Source organism: Camarhynchus parvulus, chromosome 3, assembly GCF_901933205.1.
Source record: "Camarhynchus parvulus chromosome 3, STF_HiC, whole genome shotgun sequence".
Classification (NCBI taxonomy): domain Eukaryota; kingdom Metazoa; phylum Chordata; class Aves; order Passeriformes; family Thraupidae; genus Camarhynchus; species Camarhynchus parvulus.
In genome coordinates this window covers 111406158-111424679 of record NC_044573.1, presented here as the reverse complement: position 1 = coordinate 111424679, position 18522 = coordinate 111406158, and the positions used below count along the sequence as shown (strand labels likewise).

The 18522-nt window shown below is 38.8% G+C and overlaps 1 protein-coding gene across 1 annotated transcript; it reads left to right on the top strand.

Annotated features, from left to right (window-relative positions):
• Positions 1 to 505: 505 nt before the first annotated feature.
• LOC115901823 (serine/threonine-protein kinase pdik1l-B-like) lies at positions 506 to 17433 on the top strand. Its single transcript, XM_030944791.1, has 5 exons — positions 506 to 1100; positions 6448 to 6513; positions 16829 to 16915; positions 16973 to 17063; positions 17237 to 17433. Exons 1-5 carry the CDS (start codon positions 699 to 701, stop codon positions 17431 to 17433), a joined length of 843 nt encoding a protein of 280 aa, XP_030800651.1. The 5' UTR covers positions 506 to 698.
• Positions 17434 to 18522: the final 1089 nt, after the last annotated feature.

Here is an 18522-nt window from a genome sequence, read left to right as displayed (position 1 = left end):
TTCCTGCTGGCACTGGCTCCAGCGGACCTGCTGCTGCTGGTGGAGAGCCGCTGAGGCCGGAGCTGCTCGCCGGCTGCTCGCTGTGGTTTGTCACGGAGCTGTGCGAGGGCGGCACTGTGAACAAGTTCCTGCTGGTACGTGGGCTCCAGCGGGCACCTGCTGCTGCTGGTGGAGACGCGCCTGAAGGGCGGGGGGGGGGGGGGGGCCCGCGCTGGGGCTGCTTCGCTGTGGTTTGTCACGAGCTGTGTGAGTCACCATGATGAGTTCCTGCTGGCGGATGCTGTGCTGGGGTGGTTTAGGTACACGAGTGTTGTGGTGTGGATGTGAATGCTTGCTCGGTCGGGCTGCTGCTGCTTGTACGGACTCGCGTTGAACGGCTGCGTCGCGGTCCAGCGGCCTGCTGGGTGTGGAGACCTGAAGGGCCAGAGCTGCGTGGTGGAGCTGCTGTGCTCGGGCTGCTCGCTGTGGTTTGTCACGGAGCTGTGTGAGGGTGGCACCATGAAGGAGTTCCTGCTGGCGTGCGGCTCCAGCGGGCACCTGCTGCTGCTGGTGGAGATGCGCCTGAAGGGCCGGAGCTGCGCGGTGGAGCCGCTGTGCTTGGGCTGCTCGCTGTGGTTTGTCACGGAGCTGTGCGAGGGCGGCACTGTGAACGAGTTCCTGCTGGCACGCGGCTCCAGCGGGCACCTGCTGCTGGGGAGATGCACCTGAAGGGCCGGAGCTGCGTGGTGGAGCCTCCACGCTCGGGCTGCTCGCTGTGGTTCGTGACGGAGCTGTGTGAGGGTGGCACCATGAATGAGTTCCTGCTGGCACGTGGCTCCAGCGGGCACCTGCTGCTGGTGGAGATGTGCCTGAAGGACCGGAGCTGCGCGGTGGAGCTGCCGCCCTGGGGCTGCTCGCTGTGGTTCGTCACGGAGCTGTGCGAGGGCAGCACTGTGAACGAGCTCCTGCTGGCACGCAGCCCCGACGCGCGCCTCAATGGCCGCTTCGTGCGGCAGCTCAGCAGCACCGCGGCCTTCCTGCACCGCCGGCGCATCGTGCACCGCGACCTCAGCGCCGACAGCGTCCTGGTGGCTCACGGTCCTGCCGGGCCCCTGGTCGAGGTGGGTGGGGATGGGCTGGGAGGTGATGGAGATGTGGGCTGAGGGGTGGGGGTGTCCGGCTTGGAGAAGGGAAGGATGCAGGGACTCCTCAGAGCCCTTCCAGGAGCTGGAGGTGTGCAGCTTGGTGAAGGGAAGGATCTAGGAACTCCTCAGAGCCCTTCTGAGGGCCTTAGGAATGTTCACCTGGAGAAGAGAAGGATTCAGGAACTCCTCAGAGCTCCTTCCACGGGCTGGGGGTGTCCAACTTGGTGAAGGGAAGGATGCAAGAACTCAGAGCCCTTTGATTTTTTGGGTGGATTTTTTTTTGGGTGAAATTTTTGATTTTTTGGGTGGATTCTCCCATCCTATCCCATCTCAGGAGCTTCCATCAGCCAAGGCAAGGAGCTGATCCCGCTGGACAATCCCAACCTGGAGCTCCAGGTCCCTCTGAATTCTGGCCCGGGAGGAGAAATTGTGCCGAGCTTCACTTGGGAATTATTTAAATTGAGCAAATTTTGTGTTCAACTCTCAACCCCTCCCCAACCCAGCAAAATTCCCAATTTTTTTCCCCAAATTTTTGATTTTTTAGGTGGATTTTCCCATCCTATCCCATCTGTGTGTGCAGGAATTTACATCAGCCAAGGAATTGAGCAAATTTTGTGTTCAACTCTCAACCCCTCCCCAGCCCAGCAAAATTCCCACCCTGGGAAGAAAACAAACCAGCAGAAAAGGTTTGGACAAAAGTTTGGTTGAGTTTCGAGGATTTTGGACAGAATTTTGGCTGAATTTTAAGGATTTTGGACAAAAATCTGGTTGAGTTTTGAGGATTTTGGACAAAAATTAGTGAAGTTTTAAGAATTATTGGCCAAACTTTGGTTGAATTTTGAGGATTTTGACCAAACTTTGGTTGAATTTTGAGGATTTTGGATAAAACTTTGGTGGATTTTTGACTAAAGTTTGGTCGAGATTTGAGGATTTTGGACAGAATTTTGGTTGAGTTTTGAGGATTTTTGATCAAAGTCTGGTTGAGTTTTGAGGATTTTGAACAAAAATTTGTTAAGTTTTAGGAAATTTTTGACCAAACTTTGGTTGAGTTTTGAGAATTTTTGGCCAAAGTTTGATTGAGTTTTAAGGAATTTTTGACCAAAGGTTTAGTTGAGTTTTGAGGATGTTTTGACAAAATTTCAGTTGAGTTTTAAGGATTTTTGAAGAGAGTTTGGTTGAGTTTTGAGGATTTTTTTGACCAAACTTTGGTCCAATTGTAAGAATTTTTGACAAGGGTTTGGTTGTGTTTTAAGAAATTTTTGACCAAACTTTGGTTGAGTTTTAAGAATTTTTGATGAAAGTTGGATCAAGATTTAGAGGATTTTTGACCAGAGTTTGGTGGAATTTTGAGAATTTTTGTCCAAACTTTGGTTGAGTTTTAAGGAATTTTTGACCAAAGGTTTGGTTGAGTTTTGAGGATGTTTTGACAAAATTTCAGTTGAGTTTTAAGGATTTTTGAAGGGATTTTGGTTGCGTTTTAAGCATTTTTGACCAAAATTTGATTGAGTTTTGAGGATTTTGGACCAAACTTTTGTCGAATTTTAGGAATTTTTGGCAAGGGTTTGGTTGAGTTTTAAGGATTTTGGACAAAATTTGGTTGAGTTTTGAGGATTTTAAAAGAAAGTTTGGTTGAGTTTTAAGGAATTTTTGACAAAAGGTTCGGTCGAGTTTTGAGAATTCTTAACAAAAGTTTGGTTGAGTTTTGAGGATTTTTTTGACCAAAACTTTGGTTGAGTTTTAAGAATTTTTGATGAAAGTTGGATCAAGATTTAGAGGATTTTGGACCGAAGTTTGATTCAGTTTTGAGGATTTTTGACCAAACTTTGGTAAATTTTAATAATTTTTGACCAAAATTTGGTTGAATTTTGAGGATTTTGGACAAAAACTTGGTTGAGTTTTAAGGATTTTTGACCAAACTTTGGTTGAGTTTTAAGGAATTTTTGACCAAAGGTTTAGTTGAGTTTTGAGAATTTTTGGACAAATTTTTGGACTGAGTTTTTAAGGATTTTTGAAGAAAGTTTGGTCGAATTTTGAGAATTTTTGACCAAAGTTTGATCAAGATTTAAAGATTTTTGACAAAAATTTGGTTGAGTTTTAAGGAATTTTTGACAAGGGTTTGGTTGAGTTTTAAGGAATTTTTGACAAGGGTTTGGTTGAGTTTTAGGAATTTTGGACCAAACTTTGGTTGAGTTTTAAGGAATTTTGGACCAAACTTTGGTGGAATTTTGAGAATTTTTGACCAAACTTTGGTCGAGATTTGAGAATTTTTTTACCTTTTTATTGGGTGAAGAAAAGTTGGAATGGGAGGAAAAAATTCCGGACGATTTGCAGCCGTTCACCCCAATTCTGGTGTGACAACAACTCCAGTGGATTGATTGGTTTTAATTAATTCCATTTGATTATTTTAATTAAAGCGCTCCCAGTGTTTGCAGCTTCCCTCTGGAATTCTCTGCCATGGAAAGCTCTTGAAGGATGTCTTGGAAAATGGGAATAAACCCCCTAAAAATGGGATTTATACCCCTAAAAATGGGATTTATACCCCCTAAAAATGGGATTTATACCTCCTAAAAATGGAATTAAATCCCCCACTCAAAATGGGATCAAATCCTCCTAAAAAGGGATTAAAAGCCCCTAAAAATTGAATTAAAACCCCCTAAAAATGGGATTTATACCCCCTAAAAATGGGATTAAAACCTCCTAAAAATGGAATTATAAACCCCCTAAAAATGGGATTAACACTTCCTAAAAATGGAATTCAAACCCCTTAAAAATGGAATTAAAACCCCCTCTAAAAATGGGATCAAATCCCCCTAAAATGGAATTAAAACCTCCTAAAAATGGAATTATAAACCACTTAAAATTGAATTAAAACCCCCTAAAAATGGGATTAAACCCCCACTAAAAATGGGATTATAAACCTCCTTAAAATGAGATTAAAACCCCTTAAAAATCGAATTAAAACCCCCTCTAAAAATGGGATTATAAACCCCCTATAAATGGAATTCAAACCCCTTAAAATTGAATTAAAACCCCCTAAAAATGGAATTAAACCCCCACTAAAAATGGGATCAAATCCCCCTAAAATGGGATTAAAACCCCCTAAAAATTTAATTATAAACCCCCTTAAAATGAGATTAAAACCCCCTAAAAATGGAATTCAAACCCCTTAAAAATGGAATTAAAACCCCCTAAAAATGGGAATAAACCCCCTGAAAATGGGATTAAAACCCCCTAAAAATGGAATTAAAACCCCTTAAAAATCGAATTAAATCCCCCACTAAAAATGGGATCAGATCCTCCTAAAATGGGATTAAAACCCCCTAAAAGTTGAATTAAAATCCCCTAAAAATGGGAATAAACCCCCTGAAAATGGGATTAAAACCCCACTAAAAATGGGATTAAAAGCCCCTAAAAATGGAATTCAAACCCCTTAAAAATGGGATCAAATCACCCTAAAATGGGATTAAAACCGCCTAAAAATGGAATTCAAACCCCTTAAAAATCAAATTAAAACCGTCTAAAAATGGGATTAAAACCCCACTAAAAATGGGATCAAATCCCCCTAAAAATGGGATTAAACCCCCTTAAAAATTGAATTAAAACATCCTAAAAATGGAATAAAACCCCCACTAAAAACGGGATCAAATTGCTTAAAATGGGATTAAAATCCCTAAAAATGGAATCCAAACCCCTTAAAAATGGAATTAAATCCCCCACTAAAAATGGGATCAAATCCTCCTAAAGTGGGATTAAAACCCCTTAAAAATTGAATTAAAACCCCCTAAAAATGAGATTAAAACTCCCTAAAAGTCCAATTAAAACCCCCTAAAAATGGGAATAAACCCGCTGAAAATGGGATTAAAACCCCCTAAAAATTGAATTAAAACCCCTTAAAAAATGAGGGTAATACTCCCTAAAATTGGATTAAAATCCCCTAAAAATGGGATTAAAACCCCCAAAAAATTGAATTGAAACATCCTAAAAATGGGAATAAGCCCCCTCTAAAATGGGATTAAAACCTCCTAAAAATGGAATTCAAAACCCTTAAAAATGGAATTTAAATCCCCACTAAAAATGGGATCAAATCCTCCTAAAATGGGATTAAAACCCCCTAAAAATGGGATTAAAACCTCCTAAAAAAGGAATTATAAACCCCTTAAAAATCGAATTAAAGCCCCCTAAAAATGGGATCAAATCCCCACTAAAAATGGGAATAAACCCCCTGAAAATGGGATTAAAACCCCTTAAAAATGAGGGTAAAACTCCCTAAAATTGGATTAAAATCTCCTAAAAATCGAATTAAAACCCCCTAAAAATGGGATTAAACCCCCACTAAAAATGGGAATAAACCCCCTGAAAATGGGATTAAAACCCCCTAAAAATTGAATTAAAACATCCTAAAAATGGCAATAAACCCCCGCTAAAATGGGATTAAATCCCCTAAAAATTGAATTATAAACCCCTTAAAAATAGAATTCAAACCCCTTAAAAATCGAATTAAAACCCCCACTAAAAATGGGATCAGATTGCCCTAAAATGGATTAAAACCCCCCTAAAAATGGGAATAAACCCCCATAAAATGGGATTAAAACCCCCTAAAAATGGAATTAAAACCTCCTAAAAATGGGATTATAAACCCCCTTAAAATGAGATTAAAACCCCTTAAAATGGAATCCAAACCCCTTAAAAATCGAATTAAATCCCCATAAATGGGATATTTAGTTATTGGTTTAATAAAATTTCTAAATGGATTTAAACCCCAAAAATTAAACCTCCTAAAAGTGGAATTCAAACCCCTTAAAAATCGAATTAAAACCCCCAAAAATGGGATGAACACTTCCTAAAAATGGGATCAAATCCCCTTAAAAATGGGATTATAAACCCCACTAAAAATATTAAAACCCCTAGGAATTAAACCTTAAGAATCCCCATAAAATAAATACTAAATAAAACTATTGGTTTAAATCCCCTAAAATGGGATTAAAACCCTAAATGGGATTAAAACCCCACTAAAATGGATTAAAATAAAATGTTAATAAAAATAAATAAAACGTTTTGGTATATGATTAAACTAATTGAATTAAAACTTAAAAATGAGGGTAAAACTTTTAGTGTTAAATTAAATGGAATAACCCCCAAAAATTGAATTAAAACCCCTTAAAATGGGATTTTTCCATTATTTTAAACCCTGGGATTTGGGTTAAAAAATTGGAATTTTTCCCAAGTAAATCTCCCTGGGTTTTTCCCTGCATTTCCATGGGATAATAAAACTTAAATTTTTAAATTTTTCATTTTTCCTTTTAAATTTCTTTTCCCCCTGCAGGGCTGCAATCCCACCAGGACCTGGAATTTGGAATTCTCCACCCGAAAATCCGGAGATTTTTTTTTGGTGAGAAATTTTGTTTCTTTGCTCTGATTTCAAAAATTTGATTTATTTGTACAATCAGAGGGGAACTCCCCAAAACAAAATCAGATTTTATCCCAACTTTTGGTGGTTTTTTAATTTCTGTTCCTTTTAATTGGGGTTTTTTTGGTGTTTAATTGGGTTTTTTTTGGTGTTTAATCAGAATTTTTTTGGTATTTAATCAGATTTTTTTTGTATTTAATCAGATTATTTTTGGTATTTAATCTGAATTTTTTTCGGTGTTTAATGGGAATTTTTTGGTGTTTAATTGGAGTTTTTTTGGTATTTAATCAGAATTTTTTTTGGTGTTTAATCAGAATTTTTTTGGTGTTTAATCAGATTTTTTTTGGTATTTAATCAGATTATTTTTGGTATTTAATCTGAATTTTTTTCAGTGTTTAATGGGAATTTTTTGGTATTTAATTGGAGTTTTTTTGGTATTTAATCAGAATTTTTTTGGTGTTTAATCGGATTTTTTCGGTGTTTAATGGGAATTTTTTGGTATTAAAGTGGAGTTTTTTTGATGTTTAATCGGAATTTTTTTCGGTGTTTAATGGGAATTTTTTGGTGTTTAACTGGAGTTTTTTTGGTGTTTAATCAGAATTTTTTTGGTGTTTAATCAGAATTTTTTTGGTGTTTAATCAGAATTTTTTGGTGTTTAATTGGAATTTTTTCCAGTGTACAATAGGAATTTTTCAGTGTTCAGTTGGAGTTTTTTTGGGGTTTTGGATGCATTTTGGGGTGGATTTTGGGTGGATTTTGATGGATTTTTAATGGATTTGGGATGGATTTGGATGGATATTTGGGATGGATTTTTGGATGGATTTTGAACGGATTTTGGGGTGGATTTTCAGATGTATTTTGGACGGATTTTGCATGGATTTGGATGGATTTTGGATGGATTTGGGATTTTGGATGGATTTTGGGTGGATTTTGGATGGATTTTGGATTGGAGTTTTGAATGAATTTTGGATGGATTTTGATGGATTTTAATGGATATTTTGGATGGATTTGGGGTGGATTTTTGGATGGATTTTTGATGGATTTGGATGGATTTTGGATGGATTTTGGATGGATTTTGGGTGGATTTTGATGGATTTTGATGGATTTTGGTGGATTTTGGTGGGAATTTGGATGGATTTTTGGAAGGCATTTGGGTGGAATTTAGATGATTTTTGGATGGATTTTGGATCTATTTTGCATGGAGTTTGGATGGATTTGGATGGATTTTTAATGGATATTTTTGGATGGATTTTGGATGGATTTTGGATGGATTGTGGGTGGATTTTTGGGTGGATTTTGAATGGATTTTTGAATGGATTTTGGATGGATTTTGGATGGATTTTTAATGGATTTTGGGTGGATTTTGGGTGGATTTTGGGTGGATTTTGGGTGGATTTTGGATGGATTTTGGGTGGATTTTGGGTGGATTTTGGATGGATTTTGGATGGATTTTGGGTGGATTTTGGATGGATTTTAGGTGGATTTTTAATGGATTTTGGATGGATTTTTAATGGATTTTGGGTGGATTTTGGGTGGATTTTGGGTGGATTTTTAATGGATTTTGGATGGATTTTTAATGGATTTTGGGTGGATTTTGGATGGATTTTGGGTGGATTTTGGGTGGATTTTGGATGGATTTTGGATGGATTTTGGGTGGATTTTGGATGGATTTTGGGTGGATTTTGGATGGATTTTAGGTGGATTTTTAATGGATTTTGGATGGTTTGTGGCTGAATTTTGGATGGATTTGGACGGATTTTGGATGGATTTGAATGGATATTTTGGATGGATTTGGGGTGGATTTTTTGGTGGATTTTTGGATGGATTTTTGATGGATTTGGATGGATTTTGGATGGATTTTGGATGGATTTGGGGTGGATTTTGGATGGATTTTTGGATGGATTTTTTGGTGGATTTTTGGATGGATTTTGGGTGGATTTTGGATGGATTGTTGATGGGGTTTAGAATGAATTTTGGATGGATTGTTGATGGGGTTTAGAATGTATTTTGGATGGATTTGGATGGATTTTGATGGAGTTTGGATGGATTTCTGAGTGAATTTTTGGTGGATTTTGGATGGATTTTAATGGATATTTTGGGTGGATTTTGGATGGATTTTGGGGTGGATTTGGGATGGATTTGGGATGGATTTTGGATGGATTTTGGGGTGGATTTGGGATGGATTTTGAACGGATTTTTAATGAATTTTGGATGGATTTTGGGGTGGATTTGGGATGGATTTGGGATGGATTTTGGATGGATTTTTGGAAGCCATTTGGGTGGAATTTAGATGAATTTTTGGATGGATTTTGGATCTATTTTGCATGGAGTTTGGATGGATTTGGATGGATTTTAATGGATATTTTTGGATGGATTTTTGATGGATTTTGGGTGGATTTTTGGATTGATTTTGAATGGATTTTTGAATGGATTTTGGATAGATTTTTAATGGATTTATAATGGATTTTGGATGGATTTTGGGTGGATTTTGGGTGGATTTTTAATGGAATTGTAATGGATTTTGGATGGATTTGGATGGATTTTGGATGGATTTTTGGATGAATTTTTGATGGATTTGGATGGATTTTGTATTGGATTTTGATGGATTTTTGGATGGATTTTGATGGATTTGGATGGATTATTGGGTGGATTTTTGGGTTGAATTTTTCATGGATTTTGGATGGATTTTGGATGGATTTTGGATGTATTTTGCATGGATTTTGGATGGATTTTGGATGGATTTTAATGGATATTTTGGAAGGATTTTGGATGGATTTTTGGGTGGATTTGGGTGGATTTTTAATGGATTTTTAATGGATTTGGGGTGGATTTTAATGGATATTTTTGGATGGATTTTTTGATGGATTTTGGATGGATTTTTGGAGGAATTTTGAATGGATTTTGGATTTTGGATGGTTCTGGGTGAATTTAGGGTGGATTTTGGATGGATTTTTAATGGATTTTGGATTTCGGGTGGATTTTGGATGGTTTCTGGCTGAATTTTGGATGGATTTGGATGGATTTTGGATGGATTTTAATGGATATTTTGGATGGATTTGGGGTGGATTTTTGGGTGGATTTTGGATGGATTTTTAATGGATTTTTAATGGTTTTTGGATGGATTTTTGGATGGATTTGGGATGGATTTTTGAATGAATTTTGGATGGATTTGGATGGAGTTTGAATTTTTGGTGATTTGGATGTTTGGGATGATTTTTGGATGGATTGTTGATGGGTTTTGGAATGAATTTTGGATGGATTTTGAACGGATTTTTGAACGGATTTTTAATGGATTTTGGATGGATTATTGGGTGGGTTTTGAATGGATTTATAATGGATTTTGGGTGGATTTTGGATGGATTTTGGATCTATTTTGCATGGATTGTGGATGGATTTTGGATGGATTTTAATGGATATTTTGGAAGGATTTTGGATGGATTTTGGGTGGATTTGGGTGGATTTTTAATGGATTTTTAATGGATTTGGGGTGGATTTTAATGGATATTTTTGGATGGATTTTTGATGGATTTTGGATGGATTTTTGGAGGAATTTTGAATGGATTTTGGATTTTGGATGGTTCTGGGTGAATTTAGGGTGGATTTTGGATGGATTTTTAATGGATTTTGCATTTCGGGTGGATTTTGGATGGTTTCTGGCTGAATTTTGGATGGATTTGGACGGATTTTGGATGGATTTTAATGGATATTTTGGATGGATTTGGGGTGGATTTTTTGGTGGATTTTGGATGGATTTTTAATGGATTTATAATGGTTTGTGGATGGATTTTTGGATGGATTTGGGATGGATTTTTGAATGAATTTTTGATGGATTTGGATGGATTTTGGATGGAGTTTGAATGAATTTTGATGGATTTTGGATGGATTTGGATGGATTTGGGATGGATTTTGGTGGGAATTTGGATGGATTTTTGATGGGTTTTGGAATGAATTTTGGATGGATTTTGGATGGATTTTAAACAGATTTTTAATGGATTTTGGATGGATTATTGGGTGGGTTTTGAATGGATTTTTAAATGGATTTTGGATGGATTTTTAATGGATTTTGGATGGATTTTGGATGGATTTTAATGGATATTTTGGATGGATTTGGGGTGGATTTTTTGGTGGATTTTTGGATGGATTTTTGATGGATTTGGATGGATTGTGCATGGATTTTGGATGGATTTGGATGGATTTGGGGTGGAGTTTGGATGGATTGTTGATGGGGTTTAGAATGAATTTTGGATGGATTTGGATGGATTTTGATGGAGTTTGGATGGATTTCTGAGTGAATTTTTGGTGGATTTTGGATGGATTTTAATGGATATTTTGGGTGGATTTTGGGTGGATTTTGGATGGAATTTTGAATGAATTTTGGATGGATTTTGATGGATTTGGACGGATTTTGGATGGATTTTTGGAAGGCATATGGGTGGAATTTAGATGAATTTTTGGATGGATTTTGGATCTATTTTGCATGGATTTTGGATGGATTTTAATGGATATTTTGGGTGGATTTTGGGTGGATTTTGGATGGAATTTTGAATGAATTTTGGATGGATTTTGATGGATTTTGGATGGAATTTGGATGGATTTTTGGAAGGAATTTGGGTGGAATTTAGATGAATTTTTGGATGGATTTTTGATCTATTTTGCATGGAGTTTGGATGGATTTGGATGGATTTTTAATGGATATTTTTGGATGGATTTTGGATGGATTTTGGATGGATTTTTGGGTGGATTTTGGATGGCTTTTGGGTGGATTTCTGGATGGATTTTAAATGGATTTGGATGGATTTTTAATGGATATTTTGGATGGATTTTGGGTGGATTTTGGATGGATTTGAATGGATATTTTGGATGGATTTGGGGTGGATTTTTGGATGGATTTTTGATGGATTTGGATGGATTTGGATGGATTTGGATGGATTTGGATGGATTTTGGATGGATTTTTGGATGGATTTGGATGGATTTGGGGTGGATTTTGGATGGATTGTTGATGGGGTTTAGAATGAATTTTGGATGGATTTGGATGGAGTTTGGATGGATTTCTGAGTGAATTTTTGGTGGATTTTGGATGGATTTTAATGGATATTTTGGGTGGATTTTTAATGAATTTTGGATGGAATTTTGAATGAATTTTGGATGGATTTTGGATGGATTTTGGGGTGGATTTTGGATGGATTTTGGATGGAATTTGGATGGATTTTTGGAAGGCATTTGGGTGGAATTTAGATGAATTTTTGGATGAATTTTGAATCTATTTTGCATGGAGTTTGGATGGATTTGGATGGATTTTTAATGGATATTTTTGGATGGATTTTGGATGGATTTTGGATGGATTTTGGGATATTTGGTGTTTTTGATTTGTAATGATTTTGATTTGGTGTTGGTTTTGTTTTTTGTTTGTTTGTTGTTGTTTGTTTTGGGGTGTGGGTTGTTTTTTAGTTGTGTTTTGTTTGATTAGATTGATTTTTTTTTTTATTTGGATGGATTTGTGGATTTTGGATGGATTTGGTGTGGTTGGGGTAGGTGTTTTGTTATTTTGTTTGGGTTTTTTTGTTTTTGTGTTTGGGGTGGATTTTTGGTGATTTTGGTGGTTTATGTTTTGTTGGTGTGGGGGTTTTTGATGAATTTTTGATGGATTTGGATGGATTTGGATGGATTTTGGGTGGATTTGGGATGGATTTTGGTGGGAATTTGGATGGATTTCTGGAAGGAATTTGGCTGGATTTTTGATGGGTTTTGGAATGAATTTTGGATGGATTTTGGATGGATTTTGAACGATTTTATGGATTTTGGATGGATTTTGGGTGGTTTTGAATGGATTTTTGAATGGATTTTGGATGCATTTTAATGGATTTATAATGGATTTTGGATGGATTTTGGATGGATTTTAATGGATATTTTGGATGGATTTGGGGTGGATTTTTGGATGGATTTTTGGATGGATTTTTGATGGATTTGGATGGATTGTGTGATTTTGATGGATTTTGGTGATTTGGATGGATTTGGGTGATTTTTGGTGTTTTTGGATGGATTTTTGATGGATTTGGTGGATTTTGGATTTTTTGATGGATTTTGGATGTTTGGGTTTTGGATGGTGTGATGGGTTTAGAATGATTTTGATTTGTGTTTGATGTGTGGTGATTTTGGTTTTTGGATGATTAATGGTTTGGGTGATTTGGTTTGATTGTTTTTGGTGTTTTTTTGGGTTTGTGTTTGATGGTTTGGTCTTTGGTGTTTTGGATGGTTTTGTGGTTTTGGGCATTGGGTGATTTAATGTTGTGGTTTTGGATTTTGATGGGTTGTGTTTGGTTTATGATTTATGATATTTTTGTTTTGTGTTTTGTGTTTGGTTTTGATGTTTTGTGTTTTATTATGGATTGGTATTTTGATTTTGGTGTTTTTGGTTTTGTGTTTGGGGTTTTTGGTGGATTTTGATGTTTTTGAATGAATTTTTGATGGATTTGGATGTTTTTAATGATTTTTGGATTGATTTTGATGGTTTTTGGAAGGAATTTGGATGGAATTTAGATGAATTTTTGGATGGATTTTAATGGATATTTTGGATGGATTTAGGGTGGATTTTGGATGGATTTCGGATGGATTTTGTGGTTTTGGATGGATTTTGGGTGATTTTGGATGGATTTTGATGGATTTGGGGATTTTGATGGTTTTTAATGGATTTTAAGGATTTTGGATTTTTGATGTTTTGGTGATTTTGATGGTTTTTGGTGGTTTTTGATTTTGAGGATTTTTAATGGATTTTGGATTTTGTATGGTTCTGGGTGAATCTTGGGTGGATTTTTGGATGGATTTTGGGTGGATTTTTAATGGATTTTAATGCATTTTTGGGTGGATTTTGGGTGGATTTTGGAGGGAATTTGGGTGGATTTTGGATGAATTTTGATGGATTTTGGAGGGATTTTGGATGGATTTTTGGAAGGAATTTAGATGGAATTTAGATGAATTTTTGATGAATTTTGGATCTATTTTGCATGGAGTTTGGATGGAATTTTAATGGATTTTTGGATGGATTTTTGGATGGATTTTTGGGTTGATTTGGGATGAATTTTTGAATGAATTTTGGATGGATTTGGGGTGGATTTTTGGTGGATTTTGGATGGATTTTTGGATGTATTTTGGATGGATTTTGGGTGGATTTTGGATGGATTTTTGAATGAATTTTGGATGGATTCTGGATGGATTTTTGGATGGATTTTAATGGATATTTTGGGATGGATTTGGGATGGATTTTTAATGGATTTTGGATGGATTATTGGGTGGATTGTGGATGGACTGTGGATTGGATTTTTGGATGGATTTTTGCATGAATTTTGGATGGATTTTGGATGGATTTTTGGAGGGATTTTTTAATGGATTTTGGATTTTGGATGGTTCTGGGCAAATTTTGGGTGGATTTGGGGTGGATTTTTGGGTGGATCTTCGGTGGATTTTGGAGGGAATTTGGATGGAATTTTGGAAGGAATTTGGATGGGATTTGGATGGATTTTGGATGGATTTTTGCATTGATTTTGGGTGGATTTTGGGTGGATTTTTGGGTGGATTTTGGGTGGATTTTGGATGGATTTTGGGTGGATTTTTGGGTGGATTTTGGGTGGATTTTGGATGGATTTTTGCATTGATTTTGGGTGGATTTTGGGTGGATTTTTGGGTGGATTTTGGATGGATTTTGGGTGGATTTTGGGTGGATTTTGGATGGATTTTTGGGTGGATTTTGGGTGGATTTTGGGTGGATTTTTGGTGGATTTTGGGTGGATTTTTGGATGGATTTTGGGTGGATTTTAGATGGATTTGGATGGATTGTTGATGGGTTTTGGAATGAATTTTGGATGGATTTTTGGATGGATTTTTGGATGGATTTTGTTGGATTTTGTTTCCCTCGAGGGAAGGCTCCAAAGGGAGGGGAGGGAGGAGCTGCTCCCGAAATTCCCTGCGGAGGGCAGGAATGGGGAGCTCTGCTTGGCAATTTGGGTTTTGCCTGCTGCAGGCTCTGGGTGAAGCACTGGGGCACAAATCCGTGGAGAGGATTTTCCCATTTTCCTTTTCCATTTTCCTTCTTCCTCTTTCCCCTTTTTTCTCCTTTTCTTCCCCATTTTCCTTTTTCTTTCCTATTTTCCTTTTTGTTTTCCTTCTTCCCCTTTCCCTTCCCCTTTTTTCCTGTTTTTCTCCTTTTCCTTTCCCATTTTCCTTCTTCCTCTTTCCCTTCCCCTTTTTTCTCCTTTCCTTCCCCATTTTCCTTTCCTTTCCTTTCCTTTCCCATTTTCCTTTCCCTTTTTTCTCCTTTCCTTCCCTATTTTCATTTTAGTTTTCCTTCTTCCCCTTTCCCTTCCTCTTTCCCCTTCCCTTCCCCTTTTCCTTCTCCTTTTTTCACTGTTTTTCTCCTTCCCCATTTTTTCCATTCCCATTTTTTTCCATTCCCATTTTTTTCCTTCCCTAATTTCCTTTCCCATTTCCTTTTCCATTCCATTCATTTTCCATTTCCATTTCCTTTCCTTTTTTTCCATTTTAACTTTTTCCTTCCCCATTTTTTTCCTTCCCCATTTTCCTTTCCCATTTTCTTTTCCTTTTCCCATTTTCCTTTCCCTTTTTTCCATTCCCATTTTCCCTTTCCCATTTTTTCCTTCCCCACTTCCCTTTCCCATTTTTTCCCTTTCTCATTTTTTTCTTCCCATTTTTTCCCTTTCTCATTTTTTTCTTTCCCATTTTTTCCCTTTCTCATTTTTTCCTTTCCCATTTTCCTTTCCCATTCCCATTTTCCATTTCCATTTTACTTTCCTTTTTTTCCTTCCCCATTTTTTCCTTCCCCATTTCCTTTTCCTTTTCCATTCCCATTTTCCATTTCCATTTCCTTACCTTTTTTCCTTTCCCATTTTTTCCTTTCCTCATTTTTTTTCCTTCCCCATTTTTTTCCTTCTCTAATTTCCTTCCCCATTTCCTTTACCTTTTCCATTCCCATTTTCCATTTCCATTTCCTTTCCTTTTTTTCCATCCTCATTTTTTCCTTCCCCATTTTTTCCTTCCCCATTTTCCTTTCCCATTTCCATTTTCCATTTCCATTTTACTTTTCTTTTTTTCCATTCCCATTTTTTCCTTGCCCATTTTTCCCTTTCCCATTTTTTCCTTTCCCATTTTTCCTTTCCCATTTTTCCTTTCTCATTTTTTCCTTCCCCATTTTCCATTCCCATTTTCCATTTCCATTTTACTTTCCTTTTTTTCCGTTCCAATTTTTTTCTTCCTCCCATTTTTCCTTCCCATTTTTCCTTCCCCATTTTTCCCTCCCCAATTTTTTCCTTCCCCATTTTCCTTCCCCCATTTTTTCCTTCCCCATTTTTTCCTTCCCCATTTTTTCCTTCCCCATTTCTTTTTCCTTTTCCATTCCCATTTTCCATTTCCATTTCCTCTCCTTTTTTTCCATTCTAATTTTTTCCTTCCCCATTTTTTCTTCCCCCATTTTTTCCTTTCCCATTTTTTCCTTCCCCATTTTCCTTTCCCATTTCCATTTCCTTTCTTTTTTTTCCCTTCCCATTTTTTCCTTCCCCATTTTTTTCCTTCCCCATTTTTTTCCTTCCCCATTTTTTCCTTTCCCATTTTTTCCTTCCCCATTTCCTTTTCCTTTTCCCATTTCCATTTTCCATTTCCATTTCCTTTCCTTTTTTTCCATTCCCATTTTCCCTTTCCCATTTTTCCCTCCCCATTTTCCTTTCCCATTCCCATTCCCATTCCCATTTCCATTTCCCTTTCCTTTTTTTCCATTCCCATTTTTTCCTTTCCCATTCCCATTTTCCATTTCCATTTCCCTTTCCTTTTTTTCCATTCCCATTTTTTCCTTTCCCATTCCCATTTTCCATTTCCATTTCCCTTTCCTTTTTTTCCATTCCCCATTTTTTCCTTCCCCATTTCCCTTTCCTTCCTTTTTCCCCCTTTTCCCCATTCCTCACCTGCCCAAACCACCTCATGTTTTACAGAGTTGAGGGGGAGGTTTGATGTGAAAAATCCTCCCCACAGGGCACCAGATTTCCTTGGATCATCCCAACTTCATCCCTGGATATTTTGGTTTCTCTTGATGCCCCTGACAGGACCAGGAACGTTCCGGAAGGTTCCACCCATTTTTCCAGAAGGTGGAAAAATCCTGCTCTGACAAATCCAGGTTTGACAAGATCCGGTTTTAAATCCAACACAGGTTTAAACCTCCCAGAAGGACACCAGATTTCCTTGGATCATCCCAACTTTTTCCCTGGATATTTTGGTTTCTCTTGATGCCCCTGACAGGACCAGGAATGTTCCGGAAGGTTCCGCCCATTTTTCCAGGAGGTGGAAAAATCCCGCTCTGACAAATCCAGGCTTGACAAGATCTGGGTTTGTATCCCACACTGGTTTAAAGCCCCGTTGTTTTTAATTTTTCCCTCCCCACAGGGCACCAGATTTCCTTGGATCATCCCAACTTCATCCCTGGATATTTTGGTTTCTCTTGATGCCCCTGACAGGACCAGGAACGTTCCGGAAGGTTCCACCCATTTTTCCAGAAGGTGGAAAAATCCCACCCTGACAAATCCAGGTTTAACAAGATCCGGTTTTAAATCCAACACTGGTTTAAACCTCCCAGAAGGACACCAGATTTCCTTGGGTCATCCCAACTTCATCCCTGGATATTTTGGTTTCTCTCAATGCCCCTGACAGGACCAGGAATGTTCCGGAAGGTTCCACCCATTTTTCCAGAAGGTGGAAAAATCCCCCTTCCTCATGGAATTCCTCCTCCTCCTCCTCCTCCCGGTTTTTCCGGCGTGTCCGAGCCCTTGCTGCCGTCCAAGCTTCCTGACAGAGCCATTAATCTCAGAAACGTCGCCGTCCCCGCCGGGTTTCCGCCCCGATTTTGATTGAAATCCCATCCAAAAGAGGCGGGAAAGGTCGGAGCTCCGGGCTCTCGCTCCTGGGTTGGGAATGTGGCTCCTGGAATTCCGGGATTGTGGAGGTCCCAGGACACCCAGCCACCCACCCGGGGCTGGTTTAATTGGATAATTCCTGGTGGGAAAGGCAATTCCAGCCCATCTCCATGGAGATCCAGAAGGAGAACCTGAGGAATTCCAGGATCCGCCTTCCCCTGCCCGGAGCTGGGGTGGTTTGGGGGGACAACGGCCCCAGATCCCGCCCCATTCCAATCCCAGCATCCCCAGGTGCTCCAGCTGCTCCTTGGGCACTCCCAGGGATTCTCTGGGAATTCTCTTCCACTCTCCTGTTCCCAAATCCCGCCTCAAGCTCCCCATTTTCCCAGGGAATTCCCTCCATTCCCAGCTCTCCCAGCCTGGCCCTGGATCCATCCCCATCCCGACTCCATCTGGGAAGGAATTTCAGGATCCAGGGGAATTTGGGACTCCAGGAAGTGTCTCCCTTCCCTTTTCCATCCCCTGAATCCCATAAAAACCCCTCAGGATGGACCCTGAGTGTCCTGGATCCCAGAATCCCGGAATGGTTTGGGATGGGATCCCTGGAGCTTCAACCCCATCCCAGGGACACTTCCCACGATCCCAGGGTGATCCAAATCCACCCTGGGACACTCCCAGGATCTCTGGGAATTCCATCCCAGCCAGGAATTCCTTCCCAAGTCCTTCTCCAGCTCTCCCTTCCTTCCATCTCTTTTCCTTCAATCCCATCCGATTCCAACCCCTGACTCTTCTCTAGGAAGGAATTTTGGGAATTCCCTGGGAATTCAGGACTCCAGGAAGGGTCTCCCTTCCCTTTTCCACCCCTGAATTCCATAAAAATCCCTGGGGATGGATCCTGAGTGTCCCGGATCCCAGAATCCCGGAATGGTTTGGATGAGATCCATGCAGCTTCAATCCCATCCTCTTTTTTCTCCCAATGGGAAGAAGAACGGGATGATCTGGGAAGCAGAGGGACAGTTTGGGTCCTGATCTCAATTCCTCCTCCTGGGAAAGGATCAATTTTGGGAATTGGTTGGGATGGAC